Source organism: Hypanus sabinus, chromosome 22 (assembly GCF_030144855.1).
Source record: "Hypanus sabinus isolate sHypSab1 chromosome 22, sHypSab1.hap1, whole genome shotgun sequence".
NCBI classification, from domain to species: domain Eukaryota; kingdom Metazoa; phylum Chordata; class Chondrichthyes; order Myliobatiformes; family Dasyatidae; genus Hypanus; species Hypanus sabinus.
Window position 1 is genome coordinate 33,004,829 of NC_082727.1, and position 22,289 is coordinate 33,027,117.

General features: G+C 39.6%; 1 protein-coding gene across 1 annotated transcript in view; it reads left to right on the top strand.

The window, feature by feature from the left end:
* Window positions 1-22,289, top strand: part of pcdh15b (protocadherin-related 15b) — an 831,732-nt gene that overhangs the window by 683,809 nt on the left and 125,634 nt on the right. Inside the window, exons 25-26 of the mRNA XM_059948101.1 lie at window positions 8,016-8,125; window positions 11,655-11,795. Of these exons, the coding sequence (XP_059804084.1) occupies window positions 8,016-8,125; window positions 11,655-11,795 (251 nt within the window). The remainder of the gene's footprint in view (window positions 1-8,015; window positions 8,126-11,654; window positions 11,796-22,289) is intronic.

A 22,289-nucleotide genomic window follows, 5' to 3' on the forward strand; every position in this document is an offset into this window, starting at 1 on the left:
CATATAATAACATGCATGCAATGCACAGCACAGGTAAAGAGTAAACAGCTCACTGTCTGGTGACAAGACCTCGGAGGTGGCATGGTATTCATTAGTTTCACAGCCTGAGGGTAGGAGCTGTTACCCAGTCTGGCAGTCCTAGTCCTGATATTTCTGTATCTCCTTCCTGATGGTAGTGGGTCAGAGATTGTGGGATGGGTGGTAGGGATCCTCAACAATGCTTTGGGCCACTTGCATCAACGCTCCCAGTAAATGTCGCAAATTGGGTTGGGGGGGTTCTCAGTGATCATTTTGACAGTTTTTACTACCTCTTAGGGAATTGTGGTCTGATCTTTATACTGTAGCTTCAATGCTACACAATGATGCAGCCAGACATGCCACTCCTGATGGTGCTGCTGTAGAAAGTTTTCCTAATGGGGTGTTGTGGTGAACTATGTGCCTGTCTGGACACGCCCCCTGCTGACTGCTCCTGTGGCTCCTCCCACAGGCCCCTGTATAAAGGCGATCTGAGGCCTGACGCTCGGCCTCAGTCTCCAGGTCATAGTATGATGGACACTCACTCCTGGTTCCTTCTTCCAGTCAATAAAAGCCGATATCTCGCCTTACGTCTCAGTGTGAGTTATTGATGGTGCATCAGGTGTTAACTATGCACACCTCACTCTCCCTGGGCTCATTAGCTCAAGGTCTTAGTATGTGTTTGGTTGATCATATCCAGTTTCTGATTTTGTGAAACCTCTTGGTTCAGGACTGTAGTGATACTGAAATGGAATTTACAATGGCATTTACATTATTTTTAACATAACAAAATCTTTTATCCAATCTGGCACATACATGGAGCACACTGCCAGAGATAGTAGCTGAAATAGGTACAATAACATTATTTAAGAGACATTTGGAAAAGAATATGATTAGGAAAGAAGGAATATGGGCCAAGTAGAGATAAATAGGAGAGCTCAGTTGGGCCTCTTGATCTGTATGCACAAATGAGGCATGCATGTTGTATCACTTTATGACTCAGTTGGAATAATAATATAATCAGATGCATCAAGTGCTCACCTGGACAAGCAAGATCCACCTGGACTACGGATACTGGAATTGGGAGTAAAAAAACAAACTAATGGAGAAACTCATTGTGTTCAGCTAGATCTGTGGAGGGAACTGGACAGTCAATATCTGTGGATATGCCTGCCCATTTTCAATCTCAGTGAAGGAAGAGTCCATTTTCATTCATGCATTGCTGAAATAAACAGCACCATGCAATAAAATCTCTGGGCCCTGTTGGTTTTTTTTTTGCCCAAGAGTGAATTTAATCATATTGTGCCCAGCACTTGAAAGCAGTTGGAAATTTTGAACTTAAATGTCATATACTAGCTTGAGAAAAAGACATTTGAACTGAGAGAACTGCCTTTTGAGGTGTGAGTCATTTTTGTACTTAAATGAAATGCCAGTATAAATTGTAAATGGCTGCCGGAGTGTGGCATAACATGAAAGAGATAAAGTCTGCATGAAATGGGTAATGATCACTAGAAATACTTATGAAAAATTTACCAGGCCAGCTATTCTAATCACAAGCCATAAAGCACAGAATGATAAATAAAAGTATTATTCATTTACTTTTTCTTTGAGCTCGCAGACTATTATTTCCCAGGATTGAAATATCGAAAGATCTCCATATGGTTGCTTGCTATGAATAATTAACCACATACACCCTGTCAAAGCTAGCATAAGTAAGCAGGTCTGTCATATTTCTGGGAAGTGTTGGACTATAAAATGTTAACCTAGTTATTATCTCGATTCTTACTGGGTCATTTGCCATATCTTCTTAGCATTTTCTTTTTTTTCAGGTTTTTATCTTGCACTTAATCTTTTGTAGTTTTCTAAGAGCTGATATTGTTTGGGAAGATTGGACTCCATGCACAGTAGAAAGCTATACATTCAGAATATCTATTTGAGTTAAAATTTGTTATTTGAAATAGTGATTGTCTGTATGTACAACAATCATTTTGTATATATTTCTAGGATTATCATGTATTTCCAAGATTGCCTTTAGTTATGCAGTTTTGAATGGAGTACTGTAGTTACTCATTCACAGTACAAGACATTCTGTAGCTCTCTATATGTTGCATTCATAAGGTGTATGGTCTCTTTCAGGTTTTGAATTCAATAGCATGGATTATTTCCAGAAATGTATACAGCTGATATTTTAGTAATTTATTCCAATTTATTCATATTATTTTGAAAATAAAAATATAGCTTAAAGTCACAAGTAACTTTCCCAATTTAGAGTATTTAAATTTAGTTACATGGAAATAGGCTTTTGTAGTTTATTTTCAGAATTTTAGCAAAATATGATTTGTGACTTCATCACAGATACATGATTTACATATATATGGCTTGAAGGCTCCATATATTTTCCTGTCAGAAATTTCTGCAATCTGGAAATAAACTGCCATTATTAGCTATAAAACTGCTGTATTTATAATGTGGTTTCCTCCCATAACTATTTTATACTCAACTGTTTTATTGACATCCCCTTGCTTTTATTACTTCTATCCCATAAAGTATGGTTGGATGTCAAAATAATCACACCACATGAAAATGTAACTTGGGTTCTAAAACTCAATGGCCCAATGGCCAGGATTTTGCAGTCACTGGTTGTGTGCCTCTGCTCACAAACAAAAATGTATTTGCCTCATGTATATGTATCAGCAGGAGGTGGCCACAAGAAACCTGCTCAAGTAACCATAACAAGGCTCTCTGCAGTACCATGGCCTTCTGTGACATAAATACTGTACTGCGAGTCAGTGAGAATGAGATTGGGGAGGGGAGGGATTGTTGGTCAGTGAGCTTATTGGAAAACAAGATCCACCCAAAAGGCAGCTGGAAAGAACTGAAGACAAGGCACAACTTAACAGATTCAGAAATATTCAAAAGCTATTAAACTTTTCCAAATCACTTACAGGACTTCAAATTGTTCAAATAAGTTCCAATTATTGAAAGATATAGTTCAAGTTACATTGAATCCTTACAATCTTTTATCTCCATTGAAATAATAGTGAAGTTGCACAATTTAGCGGTCTTTTGGAGTGCCTTTGGCAAAATTATCCTGAATATCCAGCAGGAACTTTCTGTCATCCCTCTTCCAGAAGTTTCAGTCTGTTTAGATTTTCAAAATATTGGGTGGCATAGTGGCACAGTTAGTGGTGTTGCCGCCTCAAGCACCGGAGACGTGGGTTCATTCATCACTTTGGGTAACATCTGTGTGAAGTTTGCATAATCTCCCAAAGTCTCCATTGTCTTTTTTTTATGGGGGCTATGGTTTGCTCCAATATCCCAAAGACATGTGGGTTGATATGTTAGTTGGCCACTGTATGTAGGTGAGTAATAAAATCTAGGAGTAGTTACTGAGCATGCTGGGGAATAAAAAACTGAATTAATGTAGGATCAGTGTAAATAGGTGCCTGATTACACAGACCTTATGGGTCAAAGGGTCTATTTCTGTGCTGCTTCTCTCTATAACATCAATTTCATTTGGCAAATTTGCAGTACATCCAATTTATATTTGGATTGACCAGCGAAGAATGTTGGTTTTTTTTAATGGAGCCTCTCATTTAACTGGCAAAGGGGATCTCCATTAAGGCAGATGCTATATGATACTTGTATCATCTTTCTCTTTGGTGACAAATTATCTACTGTTTTCCCCGATAATTAATGTTGCTTCTTCTCATAATGTTATATTACTTTCTGTACTTTCAAATTATCTGTTAAACTGCTGCTAAATTTTGCCTTTGATGTATTAAAATATTTCATCAACAAATTTGCATTCTTTGGTAATTTTAACTGGGTTGTATTTTGAATAAGATTGTGCCTTACTGGCTGAATTATGAAATAGGAACTGTTCTTAGCATCAGTGGACTCTAGACAACTTTATTGAGCCCATCAATTCTTTCAATTAAAATTTTAATTAAACAGGCAGAAAAGCCAATAAATAGTTATCCAAGTTTTACTCTAAGGACTTAAGATATCACTAGGCAGAAAAGCTTTTTGTTTTCTGTTTTAACAGTTCCTCCACGGTTTAGTCAGTGAGTGATGAGGTTTCTCTGAAGCTAAGTATTTCCTGCTACTTTTATTGTGCTATGCAGGGGCACATTGAACTGCATTAAACAAGGAAGAAATAAATTCTCAACAATTGGTAATTTCCAACTCATTTGAAAATGCAGAGGCAGAATGAAGCTTCTGCCTTCCCAGTGTTCAAATATGTAGAACACTTTTTAATAGCTGCCCATTGACAGTCAATTATAAAGGTCCCAAAATCTCTTGAAGCACCTAGCTAGCAGCTCCACTGAACTGTCAGCCAACAGAGTGGCTTAAAAGTTTGTGACAACCCAATCAATTATGTATCCAAAATGTGTTGTTGAAAGATTTGTATAAATCAGCTTGGTGCAGTAGAACAGAATCTGTCACTTTCTGAGGGAAAGAAAGCGATCACAGTTGGATATGGTGCATGAAAAGAGGAATTAGTTGCTGTTAGGAAAGGTATGTTAAAGAAATAAAGCTGGAATTGCTATTAGTTTTAGAAGTACATATTTGGCGAATATTCACCTAACATTTTAAAGCAGAGCTATTTTTTATGGGTGTGGTATTATTTTGTAGCCACGTTTCTAATTTTCCAAGTGAATATTATTGCAAATATTACAGATAATTCTAATAAACCAATTGTATTTTGCAGCAAGATTCTTAATTTGTGGCTATTTTCAAGGACAAGGATGATTTTTCTTTAAAGCTGGTAATATTATACCTTATAAGTAAATTTTGGACTTTTTTTTCCACTGTGACAATTATTATTTAACAGCTAGAATTTGAATTAACCCATCAGAATTGCCAATACATTGAGCTGTATTTCAGTCCTAAGAATATAGTCTCAGCAGGCAAAAGCAGGCACTCTCTGGCTCAGTGGGCGATTGATTGGGGAATTTGAGAGTGAGTGGGTTGGAAAACAGCAAATGTGAATCCATTGATGAAGAAGGAAGGAAAACAAAAGACAGGGAACTGAAGTTCAAAGTCAGAGTCAAGTTTATTGTTACATATACAAGGTGTATCTACAGTATATGTGTTAAATACACATTCAATAGGTGAAATAAAAAACTTGCAATAGCAAGTAAGCACATAGCATCATATAAGTAACATTCACAAAAATCATTAATTAAACATAAATAAATCATTGTTTCACTTTTATAAGGAAAAACACAATTAGAACAAAAAAAGACAATTTTTGTGCAAAATGATCAAAATGTCATAGTGTTGCCTAACGCAAGAAAGTCTGCAGATGCTGGTGATCCAAAGCAACATATACAAAATGCTGGAAGAACTCAGCAGGCCAGGTAGCATCAGGTCCTAAAGAAGGATTTCAGTCCAAAACGCCAATTATTTATTGTTTTCCGTAGATGCTGCCTGGCCTGCTGAGTTTCTCCAGCATTTTGTGCATAATAGTATTGCTGAACTTTAGTGATTAGAGTTAGGCTAGTTAGTTGAAGAACCAAGTGGCTGAATGAAAGTTACTGTTCTTGAATTGGATGGTGTAGGACTTCAGGCTTCTGTACTTCCTGTTTTATGTCTAGTATTGGTGAGAATAAATAATCAAAAATGAAACATTTAATCACTTAGGAAAGTTTAATATAACAAACCGCATCAATATGGCTTCATGTAAGTCAAATCATATCTGACAAATTTGCTTGAATCCTTTGGGGATGTAACAAGGATTGTTGATAGATATTGTGTATTTTAGTTTCCAAAAGGCAAGTGACAATGTGTCACAAAGAGCCACAAGTTACGAATTCATGATATTGGAGAAAATGTGTTTTCATAGATTGAAAACTGGGTATCACAGAGAAAACAAAGAGTTATAATCAATGGGTCTCTTTGGTGTTGGAAGGATGTGACTAGTGGGGTCAGTTCTTGGCCCTCAATTATTTACTACTTATATTAATGACCTAGGAGGAGGCAAAATAAAAGGTTTCCAAGACTGCCATAGAAGTGGGTTACAATGAGGACATCATGACTCTGTAACATGATATAAAGGGGCATCGTAGGGCAGAGGTCAGAATGGTTTCATGAGTGAGAGTCTCCTGATTGAGGGAGCATAGTAATAAAATAAGGAGCATTTAAAACTGAGGGTACATAGAAATTTCTTATTGGAAAGAGTAGTGGAGTTTTGAATTTTCTGCTTCAAAAAGTTGTGAAACCTAAATCATTGAAAGTGTTTAGAATAGAAGTAGAATAACTTTGGTTTTCTAGAAGATTGGGAGATGTAAATCAGGCTTGGATCGGAACAGTCAGGGTCAATCTCGAATGGCAGAGCAGGCTTGAGTAGCCAGGCGACCTAGCCCTGTTATCTTTCCCCTTGTCATAGAGAGAAAAGTAACTTTTCACTTCCAGCAGCCATTAAGTATAAGTGTTGGCAAATTTGCTCCCCATTCTGCATTCCCACTGATCCTGTCAAATCGGATCAGACACCACATTAAATGGCAGTACCCCACACACATCTTTCCTCTACACAAAAGTTAAAGGAGTTGTAGATAGTCTGGAGGATTTTCAGTGGTTACAGCAGGACATCAATAGGATGTAGAAATGGGCTGAGAAGTGGCAGATGGAGTTCAACCCAGATAAATGTGAAGTGGTACATTTTGGTAGGTCAAATTTGAAGACAGAATATAATATTAATGGTAAGATTCTTGGCAGTGTGGAAGATCAGCAAAATCTTGGGGTACATGTCCATGGGACAGTTAAAGCTGCTGTGCAGATTGACAGTGTTGTTAAGAAGGCTTCATCAACCATGGAGTTAAGTTCAAGGCCGTGAAGTAATGTTACAGATACATAAGACCTTAGTTAGATCTCATTTGGAGTTCGGGTCAGCTCATTACAGGAAGGATGTAGACTATGAAGAGTAGAGAGGAGATTTACAAGGATGTTGCCTGGATTGGGGAGCATACCTTATGAGAATAGGTTGAGTGAACTTGGTCTTTTCTCCATGGAGCAACGGAAGAAGAGAGGTGATCTGATAGAGGTTTATAAGATGATGAGAGGCATTGATCGTGCAGATAGCCAGATGCTTTTTCCCAGGGCTGAAATGGCTAACGTGAGGGGCATAGTTTTAAGGTGCTTGGTACATGGGGGAGGTCAGAGGTAAGTTTTTCACACAGAGAGTGGTGGGTGTGTGGAATGCACTGCCAGCGAAGATGATAGTGGCGAATACAATAAGGTCTTTTAAGCGACTCTTAGATAGGTACATGGAGCTTAGAAAATAGAGGGCTATATGCCAGGGAAATTCTAGGCAGGTTCTAGAGTAGGTTACATGGTCAGCCCAACACTGTGGGCTGAAGGGCCTGTAATGTATTATAGATTTTCAATGTTTCTTTGTTATCCATTAGAAGCACAATAAACATCCTGTCTGCGGGTCTCTTTTGCTTGTGTTGATGGTTTAAATGGAGCCCTTGGCATCCAGGCATTGAAATTGCAATGTCCAGTTCTTCCCCGTGTGCTATCAGAAGTCCTGTACCTCTCTACAAGTTCAGAAGACTGGACCTGATTGTTCACTCTGCCACTGGAATCCGTACTGGACAGATATTGCAGGAGTATCACCAAGGTTACTTTGGGAGAACCAGGGCTTGTTCTTTCCGGTCCTGTGACTGGATAGTAAAGAAATAACCCTTTTCAAGGAATTTCCATCTATCAACAAAAAACAAGCTGCCAACCTCTAACTGCCTGTGAAAACAAGTGAAGCTCCTCTTTATCTGCATTGATGTGCAGTTTTCTTTGCAGAATTCAAGCCAGAAGATTAACGAGTGCAATTTATCAGCCACTTCTGATAAAAGGCCTACTGAGCACTCTTACCAAACATTTGTAATGTTTAGTAATAAATGTTACAAACTTCAGCAGTAAAATGTTCTTGGCATGACTTCTATTGATTTGTTGCAACAATGCTCAATACTGTATTGAACATTTTTATTTTCTTTCAGACCTCCACCTGTAAGTGAAAGAGCTCCAGTAGGAACCGTGGTTGAAACTGTAATAGCAGCTGCTATCAATCAAACTGTAGTGTATTCAATTATAGCAGGAAATGACGCTGGTAAGAGCTTTCTGAGACAGATAATATTGTAACGTTGGTGAATTTGAATATTTTTATTTTATTCTTGACTGCTGTGAGATTATTGAATCTCAGACCAGGCCATGAAATGGTTAATTTGGTATTGCAAACATTCAGCCAACTGCAATATTAAAATTCTTTTTTTTTAATCAAAAGTTTAAAGCAATTTCAAAGACAAAGTGAACTTATTATCAAAGTATGTACATGGCTAATACAAGGGGCAATAATTTTAAGCTGATTGGATAAAAATATAGGGGGCATGTCAGAAATAAGTTCTTTACACAGAGAATAGTGGGAGCATGGATTGCTCTGCTGGGGTGGTGGGAGAGGCAGATACATTAAGGACGTTTAATAAACTCTTAGATAAGCACATGGTTGATAGAACAATGGAGAGTTGCATTGGAGGGAAGGGTTAGGTTGATCTCAGAGTAGGTCAAAAGGTCAGCACATCATGGGCCGATGCTGTAATGTTCTATGTTATCATATGTTATCTTGAGATTAAATTTTTTCAGGCATTTACAGGAATAAAAAAATAGAATAGTTTTACAAAACAAAACTTTTCATCCACAGACAGACCGATAAACACTGTGTGCAAAAGAAGACAAACAGTGTAAGTGAGAATAGTATTGAGAGCTTGAGTTGCAAAGAGTCCTTGAACATGAGTCTGTAGGTCATAGAACCAGTTCAGCTTTACTGTTCCTGAACCTGGTGGTGTAGAAAATAAGGCTTCAGTACCTCCTGTCCAATGGTAGTAGCAGGAAGAAGTCATGACTTAGCTTATGGGGTCTTTGATGATGGTTGCTGCTTTCTTGTGGTAGTGCATCATGGAAATGTGCTCAATGGTGAAGAGTACTTTACCTGTGATGGACAGTGCTCAGTCCATCACTTTCTGTAACTTTTCTGTTCCCGAGCATTGGTGTTCCCATACCAAGCCACGATGCAACCATTTACAATAGGATACCCTTCACTGTGCATCAATAGAAGTTTGGCAAAGTCACTAACTTTATCTGAAATATGTTGTCATGAAAATTCATTAAAGCTTAATATGGTAGCGGCTATACAGTATATTGCACTTCATTTCTGGAAATCTGCTCCATTGAACTTCACATGAAAAGCGTAATGAACGAACACATCTAGTTGAACATGCAGTACTGCTGACTGAGGATGAATGTTTTAGCACTTGTCTTATTTGCATTTTATTTGTATAATGTGGAATATATGGTTTGATCTGATTTGCTACATTCTCTATAGCTTGCTTGTCATCAACAAAGCTGTTAGCAGTTCATGTGTTCCTTTGTCCTCAGGATAGGTGCTCCTCTGACTCCACTTTTTATATTGTTCTGAAAAGGTTTCAAATTTATGGATAATGTATCCTCTGATCTGCATCGTAGCCACAAACCTTGTTTCAGTCATTAAAGTTTTAATAAGCAACCAGAAGTCTTATCTGAAAATGCAGACCACATAAATGCCCCAAGATTCCAGGTTCATTTCTTTGTATTGTTTAAATGTCCAGGTTCTCAACTTTCATTCATGTGGACTTGCATTCAGAGTTAATGTGTCGCATAACTTTCCCTTATCAGCTCCAGCTTGAGCAGAGCAACATTAAAAGTGCATTTGATTTAAAGCTTGTGTTCCATCCCTTCTATTGCTACTCAAAGAATGGCACATAAAACAAATTAAACAAAACAACTTCAATAATGAAATAGGCAACGTGAACTTGGTGCAAGATCCTATATCTGGAACTGAATTACCTCTTGCATCTGGGTCATAATAGAGTACGCCTGCACCCTATTTTGTTTGCTAAATTAATTTTGTTTTTGCCATCCTGTATCTGACACTGTTCCATTTTTACTGATATAGATGAATAGCTTCACAAGATTAATGACCACGTCCACTGATCATTCTTACTCTTTTATGAACCTACCCTATTCTCTTCTTCCTACAGTTAATGCGATAGAAGCACAGTTTCAAAAGTGATGTGCAAAAGAAAGTGAATTACAATCAAAGTAGTGAATGAGAATTCCTGCCAATAAGCACTGCTGACATTGATCAGTTTCTGTGTGATATTTCCCAGTTAGCAGTAAAACCTTATTGTTGAGGATTACTACTCATTAGTTTTATTGAAATATCATGTCACAAATTTTTGACTTCACAGTCACCTTCTGCAAAATGTATTAAATATTAATTCTAATGAATAAAATTTTGTTTGGGTTATTCAGTGGATTAGCAAAACATCCAGCAAATCATTAGTGGGCAACAAAGGCAAAAATTATTGCTAATTCTTTGCTAAACACCTTTTTATTGTGAAGATTAATAAGATTATGCTATAAAATAATCTGAAACTAAGATTTATTAGTCAGAATTAAGCTCAAAATAGCATAATCTATAGTCAAAATGAAAGAACAGTGTTATAGCACACCTGACCATAGCTGGGACCAACTAAGGGCAAGTGCAGCAAATTGGTTGAAAACGAAAAGCATGCAGATGTTGGAAATCTGAAATAAAAGCCGTGAATGCAGTCTGAGTAAATTGGTTGATTGAACTTTCAGGCAAGGAGTATAGACTATCTCTGAGAATTCACGATGGGAAAAAGAAAGTCCATCATGAATCCTACCTCTGATTAATTCCTTGCAACTCCTGGATTTTTCAAACAAATTCACATTGGATAGCAATGGCATCAGCCAAGCCAAATTGGCTGCATCAGTTGTCTCACAGGAAAACAGAGAATAGAAGCAGGAATAGCAAGAAGAGTATTCCTGCTCTACCCTCATTATCCCCGATGTCATTCGTGTATCCTTAAATAAATTCAACAACTTGGCCTCTGTAGCCACCTCGGGTGGTGAATCCCACTTGCCGAGTGAAGATATTTCTGTTCACCTCAGTCCTATATCTTTTGCTCTAAAACTGGGACCAGCCCTTTCTTCTGAACATCTAAATGAGGGGAAACTTTCTCCCCCATCCAGTCTGTCAGAAGTTCGGAAGTTTCATAAGATCCTCTCTTATTCTTCTAACCTTTAGTGAATCCAATCTTAGTTTATCCAGTTTGTGGTTTGGAGTCTAGAACATGGGTTACAGTCTCACAGTTAGGGATAGGCTGTGCATGACTAGGGTGAGGAGAAACATCGCCATGTAGAAGATGGTAAACCTCCTTACAACAGAGGTCTGAAAACACCTGGTCCCTGAAAAATCCTAAAATGAGCTAAGCAGACTTGATGAGCTAAATTACCTACGCTCTCCTATTTCTGTTGATCCCAGGCAAAGGGTGATAGGGAAATACAGCTCAAAAACAGCCCTTTAGCCCATTGAGTCTGTACTGGCAATCAAGCACCCGTTTTTACATAAAATTTTACTCTAACCCGTTTTGTGAGAGATGAATAAATAAAAATGCAAGTCATACCTTATCAAATCCTTCTCTGATGAGTTTCTCATTGTAAATGGCATCAAAAATAAATCAAATTAGTATAATCTGTTGCTATGTTTTTGTTAATACATTTGACATTTGTGGTTTCAGGAGTGTTTAAAATCAACAATCGCACAGGAGACATCACAACAAATAAAACATTGGATTATGAATCCATAAAAGACTACGAAATTAGAATCCAGGCAGATTCATTGCTGTTCTTTAGATCAAACCTCAGGGTTCCTTCAAGAAGTAAGTTAATTTTATTATCTTTTTCTCATTTATTCCAATTTAAATCATAAAAGGTTAATCATTAAAATGATGGCACAAAAACGATGAAATGTTTCCAAGTGTTTTCAAGGGATATTCAGGTGGGTTACCTACTTTTATGTTTGATGTGTGGTTGAAGAAAAAACCCATGTTAAATATGCCCTCAAGGCAGGAAGTGCAAACAAGCTAACTAAGCCACTTTTCTCACACATCGATGCAAGCACACATGAAGCATTCTTAAATTCCCACACATCCCAAAACTTGATCGTTTGAGTGATGGTGCAGGCTGTATCAGGGCACAATGTTCTCAGAGAAGGTGCCTCCCAAACTGGGATTATGCCGCTCCCTGTATTTGAGAAAAGTCGAGCTGCTGCTCCATCACAAATGCTAGGCAGTTATTTTTGTTCCTTTCCTGACATTGGGAGATCACGCATGTGGATTCAGAGGTTTCTGAAAGCTTCTTAGAAGATCAACTGGCATCAAAGAGACATGAATAACTATATGTTGGAATCTAGAGCAAAAACCAAACTGCTAGAAGAACTCTAATTGGCTAAGTTCCTCCAGCAGTTTGCTTTCTGCACCAGTTAGCACCAGAATGTGCTCTAATTCATTAACTTTAAAAATCCCCATCTTTAATGTGACCAATAATAATTGTAAGTGGCCTTTGAATCCTGTTTCCTTTTCAAACTGTTCCATTTTTAATTTCTTGCACTATCCAAGGTGCAGACAGAAATAGGTCGAAATGTTTGGAAATACACATGTGGAACAAGGTTGCAGACACTTGAGACTGCCTACCTCAAACAGCTGATGAATCATCATTAGAACATCATTTGCCATTTTTTCAGCAATGTTTGCACATTTGAGAGAATTATCTAAAAGCAAAAAAGCAAACAATGGGGAGGCATCGGTAAATCAACAACTGAAGAAGGTCATCTTTTTGTTATAATCTTTCATAGAGCCTCAGGGGCTAAGCTGTGGCACACACTATAGTATCATTTAAGCGCACTGTTAAATATTGAGCTATAGACCTCTAGTGTTCGAACATCTAACACCTTTTATTGAAAGCAATTGAAAACATCAGCTTCCCTTAAAGCAAAATAGGTATAACAGCTCATGAAAACTGCCGATACCTAGAAATTCATCACAGGTGCTACATAATAGAGAATTACTTGAAACTAGATTTCAAATATGGATTGCTTAGATCCCAGAATGGCAAATTGCTTCTAGGATGTGCTTGCACATGGCAAGTTTACCATTACTGGGAACTGAGCACACACAATAGCTTCTAACCTCGTCCAAGGTATGTTTGAACAGAAGTTATGCAAACCTCAGTTGAGCATCTATGTTCCACAAGTAAAGTGAGCCACCCATGTGTACAAATTATGGCCTGCAGGTAGATTTCCTTTATATCAACCAGCTACCCTTCCGTGCAAGTATCCTCGAGACAGCTTACCCGATCACATGACCCTGGCCTGCACACACTGAACACAATTCTCAGACTCCCCCAAGTGGTTGATTGCCGTAGTGAATGGAGGAAAGGCCAATGTTCACATAAGCATGCTTGTCTGTTTTATTTTATTGCAGACAACCCTTTAAGCTTTGCGTTCAGTAGACCACACACCATGTACGATATGCAATTTTTCACCAACTCAAACTCTCCCCCCCACCCCCCCATCCTCTCCTCCATAAAAGAGAGCACTGTTTAAATATTGCTTTTCCAGTGACCACTTTCTGGGCAATTTAAATTGAAATTACATTGAAGTTTTTCAATGAATCAAGTTTTTGGCTGCCATCTGACCTTTTAAGCTCTGAATGTGCTTTTATAAATAACGTACATTTTTTATGTGATTGCTATATGTTTATATTTTGTACTTACCAAATTCTTGTTTCACTGACTTAGCTCACTTCTTTTTAATATGGAAGATTTCAAAATAGAATAATATTATTATAATATTAATATAATAATTTCATGTAAGCTTCCATTGCGACTTTGCTAGTGCATTGAATGCAGCTGCAAATTAAAAGTCACCCCATGAATCTAGATAGAGGGAAAAAGATATCAGATAAGTTTCACCAGAAAACAGCTGAATATAATTTATGGATCAATAATAGTTTATCCAAGCTTTAGTATCTTGGTTAACTAAAATGGTTTTGTCAGGAAATAAGAAAAATAATTTAACCAAGATAAAGGAACAGAAATAGCATCTCAAGCTTGCTCCGCTATTTAATAAGATCAAGGCTGACTTAACCTTGCTCTTGACTGCACTTTCTGGCTGGGTTCCCAAGACATTTTTTTCCCCGAAGTGTAAGAATCTGCCTGTTGCAACCTTAAATGTATTTGATGTTGCTGCATTCACAGCTTCTTGAGGGAGAGAATCTAGAGCTTCACTTCCATCTGGGAAAAACACTGAGGTCAAAGAGCTGAGGCTGTGAAACTCCAGGAGGATATTCTGCAGGAAACACAATGTAGCTTAGAGAGTGTAGTTTGGCGATACAGGGGTTGGCTTAGGGTGAAACACGTTAAAACAGAGAAGTCGAGGGAAAGATCAAGCTGTGATTTCCCTGTTTCTTTCTCAGTAAACCTTTGCCTCCCTCTCACATGCCTGCAAGCAACAAACTGAGATGCACAAATTTCTACATCTGTAAGACAGAATCCATCTTTATGGTGCTTCCTCTGTTCATTTTGCCCACTGAGACTTCACACCAGGCTTTCTCCCATATCTGAACACTAACCCATCTCTGTTTTTTAGCCCTCAGCTATTCTTAAACCTTCTCCAAGCTAATCTCTTCCACAAAATGCACAGAAGCTACACTTCTTTCCCCATTCCTACCAAACTGCTTTCCTTTCAATATCTCTTTTGAGTCCTTATGTTTTTGTACAGTACTGTTTAAATTCTAATCTCCCAAACACTTACAATTTAAAATTTGTTATTTTCAATTTTAAGCACCTGGATGGTTTTGGCTTCTGTAATATTCTCCCCCACCACAAGCCACTGCTCTCACACAATCCCAATGAGCCTTTCATTGATTCTGATCTTCAACCTACCAATGGAGAATTGATTTCACTCTGCGATTCTCGACTCTGGAATTCAAAATCTAATCTCTTTTTTTACCAAATTCTTCCACAAAGCTGTGTCTAATTTTAATTTTGTCTTCTGTGTCACCTCCATTCTTCTCCACATAAATCTTTATTTCACTTGCAGCTGCGTGAAGCAATTAAGGGTATTTTTTACGCTGTGCTATGTAAATACAAGCCAGTTCTGTTGTTTCTGCTGCTGGTAACTTTTAAAAAGCTTGAACTAACATAATGGTTGTCCTTTCCTCCTAACCAGCACTGCCAGGTACGAATTATTCACACAACTAAATAACAGTTCTGCACCATCATTTTGCCCTGAAAATAAAACTATTCGCAGTTGATAACCTGTCTTCTCTGGCATTTTCTCTCTGTAATCCCAACTTGATCAAATTATTTCATTTTTTGCTTGTAACTTAGAATATTCATATGTTTAAAATAAAAGCTAATAGAGGGCATGAGGCAGCTTAAAATATACACATATATTGACAAATAGTAAACAAAACATTAATGTATCAGTTCCTAATGCACTCATAATACATCCCTAGGGTTTTAGCTAAGGTGTGCAGAGCAGCTTAAGTAAATTTGTAACAAATAAGTCCAATAAGTCCTGGTACACATCAATTATTATTTCCATCATCATTTGTTTCCCACTCTCATTTCTTGCTAACTGATGGGATAGACATTTAGATGGGATTTCATTCTTGTTTCATGTATCGATCCATGCTTGGTGCGACCTAATCATCCTTGTCTTTCCTTGTATACTTCAACCTTGGTTAGTTTCTACATAATGGACTTTAACCTTCATTTTGTCAGCACTATGTTCTGGAGTTGGAAGCTCATTCAGTGACTGTTTTCATTAAAGGTTTTTCTTTATAATTTATCTACTAACCAAAATAATTCTGCCTTATATATTTTCAAAAATAATTCAGGTAACAAAGTAAGTTCTATTCATTGTACTATTTACCCACTATGCAACAGTTGTACTTTAATTTTTGTAACATAATTGAAGAGAAAACATCATCTGCTGAATATCCACACTCAGGATTGCATCTTTGCAATTTCTTGAGCCAACATTATATCCATTATAACTTTATTTACTTCACTTTTGCCAGTGTATTCTTCAAACTGCATAAGACACACAGAATATTTGAGGAACTCCACAGGTCAGGCAGCATCTAGAGAGGAATAAAGAGTCAACGTTTCGGGCCGAGACCTTTCTTCAAGACTTAATTGCTAATTCTTCAATTTGTTTCACTCTCCCAATTTCATTAAAACAGGAGCACAGAGACGAAACAAAAACTCTTTCAAGCAGCAGAAAAAATAAGTTAATTAATCCCTGGACTATAATTAGGAAAATAGTAACTTGTCTTCTTTATTTCTCCCTGTTGATACCATTTCTAGATATAGTATATAAAATGCCTGCTGATCCAGCACACTAAGTACCACATACTGATTTAAACAGCAAGATTTTAATCATGCACAATGCAGAGCCAGAGGAAAATAACCTTATACAATGCAATTTGCAACTACTACCAGGACTGGTGATATTGCTAGAAGGAGGAAAGCTGCAGGTTCTGTCAGAGGTTAAATTGCAAAGGAACTTGTAAGGAAAATCAAATGGCTACTCAAACCCAACTATTTCCTGTTTGATGGGTGCAGTACAAGGGCAGGTGTTCTGTCTTCCCATGGGACATCCATGTAGAACAGAGATGAGGAGGAATTTCTTTAGCCAGAGGATAGTGAATCGGAGGAATTCATTGCCACAGACGGCTGTGGAGGCCAAATCACTGAGTATATTGAAAGTGGAGGCTGATTAGTTCTTGATTTGTCAGGCTGTCAAAGGTACACGGAAAAATCAGGAGAATAGTGTTGAGAAGGATAACAAATCAGCCATGCTGGAATGGCGAAGCAAAATCAATAGGCTGAATGACTTAATTCTGCTCCTGTTATGGTCTTACCGGAAGCAGATTGATAATTTAAGGCATTATAATGTGTCTATTTCATTTTTAACTGCAGGCAGGTTAGAAGGGCAGAATATTATTAGTGAATGTCTCTACACCATGCCTTGTGGATTTGGAGAATGAGAAAGTGTTTCCTCCAGGCCAAACAAGCAACCCTGTAATCTGTCTGCTATCTCCTCCTTTCCTATTCAGATCTTCACCTCAAACTCAATCAAACATACTGCCAATCAGCATCTGCTCTCCCCACTCCATCCCACCTCCCTCTGGCCCTCTACCCAGCCAGTGATTATCATGTTCTTACCCCACATCTTTATCTATTGCTGTCTTCAACTGGCCAGTAAAGAGATGCTACACACAAAATGCTGAAAGAACTCAGCAGGTCAGGCAGCATTTAAGGAGGGGAATAATCAGTTGACAGCTTGGGGCAGATCTCAACCTGAAATGTGAACTGTTTATTCCCCCTTTATAGATGCTGTCTGACCTACTGAGTTCCTATAGCATTTTGTGTGTTCTGGATTTTCAGCATCTGCAAAATCTCATGTGTTTACTAAACAGACACAGTCCCAGCATAGCACTACAGCACAAAGCCATGAAAATTGCCACTTACACTCTTGCTGTTTCTTAAGCCTGTGGCCTGTGTGACTTGGGAAGAACCAAGTGATTCCAATGCACAAATGAACGAAGGGTTCCCAATCCAGTTGTGCCAATATATTTTGCAAATTTCTTCTCTGATAAGCCTGGTGTGGATCCCTGAGTTAATGTAGCATGCCTTCCCAAACTCAGAGGAAATTCCAGCCTTCTGTTTCTCTCGGCAGCTCCAAAGCTTGTGCTTCATTACTCTTTATGCTGTTGAGATTTAGTGACCTGTAAGAAGTTGACGTGTTTAAGTCAGTAATATGATTTGAAAGGGGGTTAAAGTCCCAATTTAGCTGCTGAATACCCCGAATTTATGTTTGTTGTAATTGGCACCAAATCTCAAGTGATTTAACTGCTTCCTTTCTGCATGTTAAGCAACAGAAAAGGCAAAATGCTCAGCAATTGCCAAAGTTTTAATTAGCATTTTCAGTGAAACACCATAAGGTAAATGGAAATGGTCTTTTCAGATTCAGAGAAAGTTGGGGGGGGGGGGGGCACATATTTTCTAAGCACCGATATAAAATGTTGAGCTACTTTGGAAATCAAGTTTTGTTTTCTGTATGCAATTTAGATTGACTATGATTGAAGGGGTATGGGCTTTCTTAGTTTTTTTTAATTAAGGCAATAATTGGAGTTGTTTGCTTTGTGAATTAAAATTGTACATAACCTATCTTTCAAGAGAATGCAGATGCCCAAAGCTCGAGCAAAATGCGAGCTGCTGGAGAAATTCATTAGGTCAGGTGGTGTCTGTGGAGGCAGAGAGATGGTCGACATTATGTGTCGAGAACAACATCAATTCATCTAGCAGTTGTTTTCATGAATAATAGGAGTCTGGCTTCTCTGTGAAACTATTATCATATAGAATAATGCATTCCTATTTATTTTAATAGTGTGTATTAAGTAAGTTACACACATCCGTGCACTGGAAGGCAAGATAGTTCTCTGTATGGCCATTCTTTTTTCATGAACGGATAGCAAAGTACTTAAGGCTAGAAATTAGTTGAAATAAAAACTCTGCTATTTTCATGAACAGCAAAAATGACCTATTGTATACAATTAGCAGCAAGTTCTGAAATATAAAATATTAGATCAAATTGTGACTCCAGAATTGAAAAGACTAAACTTGCAGCTCAAAAGTTTAAATGCAAGACAATTTTTATTTTTTATTTCCCAGGGTGAGTTGCATCAGACTTATAAATGTTCTTCTGAAGTACTTTGCCTCTTAATTAGCTCACAAAAAGGCATTTAATCTAATGCACAGTGTCCGTGAGACATATGGATGAAGTACCACTGAGGCTGCTGATTTATCATCACTGTGTCTGACATGAATAAGTAACCTGTTCAACTCTGTTAGCGTGTTAATGTTGGTAGTTAGTCATGCTCATCGTAAGGCTAATTTCTGTTTAGTCATCACAGTGGTCATTGTAATCAATATTCATAAATACTCCACTATCGATGCATACTGAATCTGAATTTTCACAAATAATCCATAACTGCATTATTTAGAGGCAGAAGAAATAGGAACCACTGGCCTTTTGAACCTGCTCCGCCATTCAATAAGGTCATGTGTGATCAGCATGGGCTCAGCTCCATCCACCTACCTCTTCCCCATAACCCTTACTTCCCCTATTATGCAAAAATCTATCTAACTCTGTCTTAGATATAGTTCATCAACTTTTATTGTCATTTTGATCATAACTGCTGGTTAAGTGCATAGTAAAAATGAGACAACATTTTTCAGAACTGTGGTTTACATGAAACAGTACAAAAAACTAGACTAAACTACGTAATAAAAAAACACAGAGAAAGCTATACTAGACTACAGACCTACACAGGACTACATGAAGAACACAAAAACAGTGCAGACATTACAATAAATAATGAACAGGACAGTAGGGCAAGGTGTCAGTCCAGGCTTCGGGTATTGAGGAGTCTGATAGCTTGGGGGAAGAAACTGTTACATAGTCTGGTCGTAAGAGCCCGAATATTTCGGAGCCTTTTCCCAGACGGCAGGAGGGAGAAGAGATTGTATGAGGGGTGCATGGGGTCCTTCATAATGCTGTTTCCTTTGCGGTGTAAATGTCCATGATGGCGGGAAGAGAGACCCCGATGATCTTCTCAGCTGACCTCACTATCCGCTGCAGGGTCTTGCAATCTGAGATGGTGCAATTTCCGAACCAGTCAGTGATGCAGCTGCTCAGGATGCTCTCAATACAACCCCTGTAGAATGTGATGAGGATGGGGGTGGGAGATAGACTTTCCTCAGCTTCGCAAAAAGTAGAGACGCTGCTGGGCTTTCTTTGCTATGGAGCTGGTGTTGAGGGACCAGGTGAGATTCTCCATCAGGTGAACACCAAGAAATTTGGTGCTCTTTACGATCTCTACCAAGGAGCCATCGATGTTCAGCGGGGAGTGGTCGCTCCATGCCCTCCTGAAGTCAACAACCATCTCTTTTGTTTTGTTCACATTAAGAGACAGGTTGTTGGCTCTGCACCAGTCTGTTAGCCGCTGCACCTCCTCTCTGTAAGCTGATTTGTCGTTCTTGCTGATGAGGCCACCACGGTCGTGTCATCGGCAAACTTGATGATATAGTTTGAGCTGTGTGTTGCAGCACAGTCGTGGGTCAGCAGAGTAAACAGCAGTGGACTGAGCACGCAGCCCTGGGGGGCCCCCGTGCTCAGTGTGATGGTGTTGGAGATGCTGCTCCCGATCCGGACTGACTGAGATCTCCCAGTCAGGAAGTCTAGGATCCAGTTGCAGAGGGAGGTGTTCAGGCCCAATAGACTCAGCTTTCCAATCAATTTCTGAGGGATGATTGTGTTGAATGCTGAACTAAAGTCTATGAACAGCATTCGAACGTATGTGTCTTTTTTGTCCAGGTGGGTTAGGGCCAGGTGGAGTGTGGTGGCAATGGCGTCATCTGTTGAGCGGTTGGGACGGTACACGAACTGCAAGGGGTCCAGTGAGGGGGGCAGCAGGGTCTTGATATGCCTCATGACAAGCCTCTTGAAACACTTCATGATGATGGATGTGAGTGCAACGGGACAGTAGTCATTGAGGAAGGACACTGAAGACTTCTTCGGCAAAGGGGACAATGGTGGTGGCCTTGAAGCACGTTGGAATGGTGGCACTGCTCAGGGAGATGTTGAAGATGTCAGTGAGATCATCTGCTAGCTGGTCTGCACATCCTCTGAGCACTCTACCAGGGATGTTGGCTGGTCCAGCAGCCTTCTGTGGGTTGACCCTGCACAGGGTTCTTCTCACGTCAGCCACGGAGAGATACAGCACCTGGTCATTCGTGGAGGGGTAGACCTCCTCGCCGCCATGTCATTTTTCACCTCAAACTGGGTGTAGAAGTTATTCAGCGCATATGGGAGGGAGGCTTCACCTGCACAGTCTGGTGATGTTGTCCTGTAATTGGTGATGTCCTGGATGCCCTTCCATATGCGCCTCGTGTCACCACTGTCCTGGAAGTGGCTGTGGATTAGCTGGCCGTGTGCACACTTTGCCCCTCTGATGGCTCGGGACAGTTTGGCCCTTGCTGTTGTTAGAGCTGCCTTCTCGCCTGCTCTGAAGGCGGAGTCACGGGTCCTCAGCAGCGCACGCACCTCTGCTGTCATCCATAGCTTCTGGTTAGTGCGTGTAGTGATGGTCTTGGACAGAGTAACATCATCAATGCACTTGCTGATGCAGCTGGTCACTGATGCTGTGTACTCCTCTAAGTTGGTAGAGTCGCCATCGGTTACAGCCTCCCTGAACATGTGCCAGTCAGTGTGCTCAAAGCAGTCTTAAAGAGCAGAGATGGCTCCTGCTGGCCAGGTTTTCACCTGCTTCTGAACTGTTCTGGAGCGCCTGTCGAGTGGTCTGTATGCGGGGATTAGCATAACAGAGGTGTGGTCTGAGTATCCGTGGTGAGGGCGGGGCTCTGCCTGGTACGCATCGGGGATGTTTGTATAAACCAGGTTCAATGCATTCTCCCCCCTCGTTGCAAAGTCCACATACTGATGGATTTGGGGAGCACTGACTTAAGGTTCGCGTGGTTAAAATCACCGGCGACAATAAACAGACCATCAGGATGTGCGTTCTGCAGTTCGCTAATAGCCCTGTACAGTTCACAGAGCACCTCCTTAGTATTAGCACTGAGGGAATGTAGACACCGAATATAAGGACAGAGGTGAATTCCCGTGGCAAATAAAATGGTCTGCATGGAACTGCCACAAACTCCACTAGCGATGAGCAGTGTCTGGAAACCAGCACAGAGCTCTTACACCATTCCGTGTTGATGTAAACACGCACACCGCCACCGCAAGTCTTACCAGAGACAGCTGCATCTCTGTCTGAACAAAACAAAGCTAGCCAGTCTAGCTGGATGGCAGCGTCCGAAATCCCATCAGTGAGCCAAGTCTCTGTGAAGACATACGCAGAGCAAACTCTGTACTCCCGCCGAGTATTACGTTGGAGTCGGATGTAGTCCATTTTATTGTCCAGGGAGTGGACATTGGAGAGCAGAATGGACGGGAGAGCCAGCCGGCTAGGGTTTGCTTTAGCCTGGCACGGGCCCCTGCCCATTTCCCTCGTTTCTGCTTCCTCGCACATCGCTTTCGATGTCTCCATCTCCGCCTCCCAGCATCAGGCAAGTCCGAGGAATGTAGGCCTGTTCACCTCAGCAAGCCGACGTCGCATAATTCAACCAGCAGATCTTTCTGGAGTTTTGTTTTTGGGCGATCTTTGTATTGTAGTAGTATCTGGCGATGGTAGATAGCTGCTCTGTTATCCATGTGCCCTAATTGAAAATTGTGTATC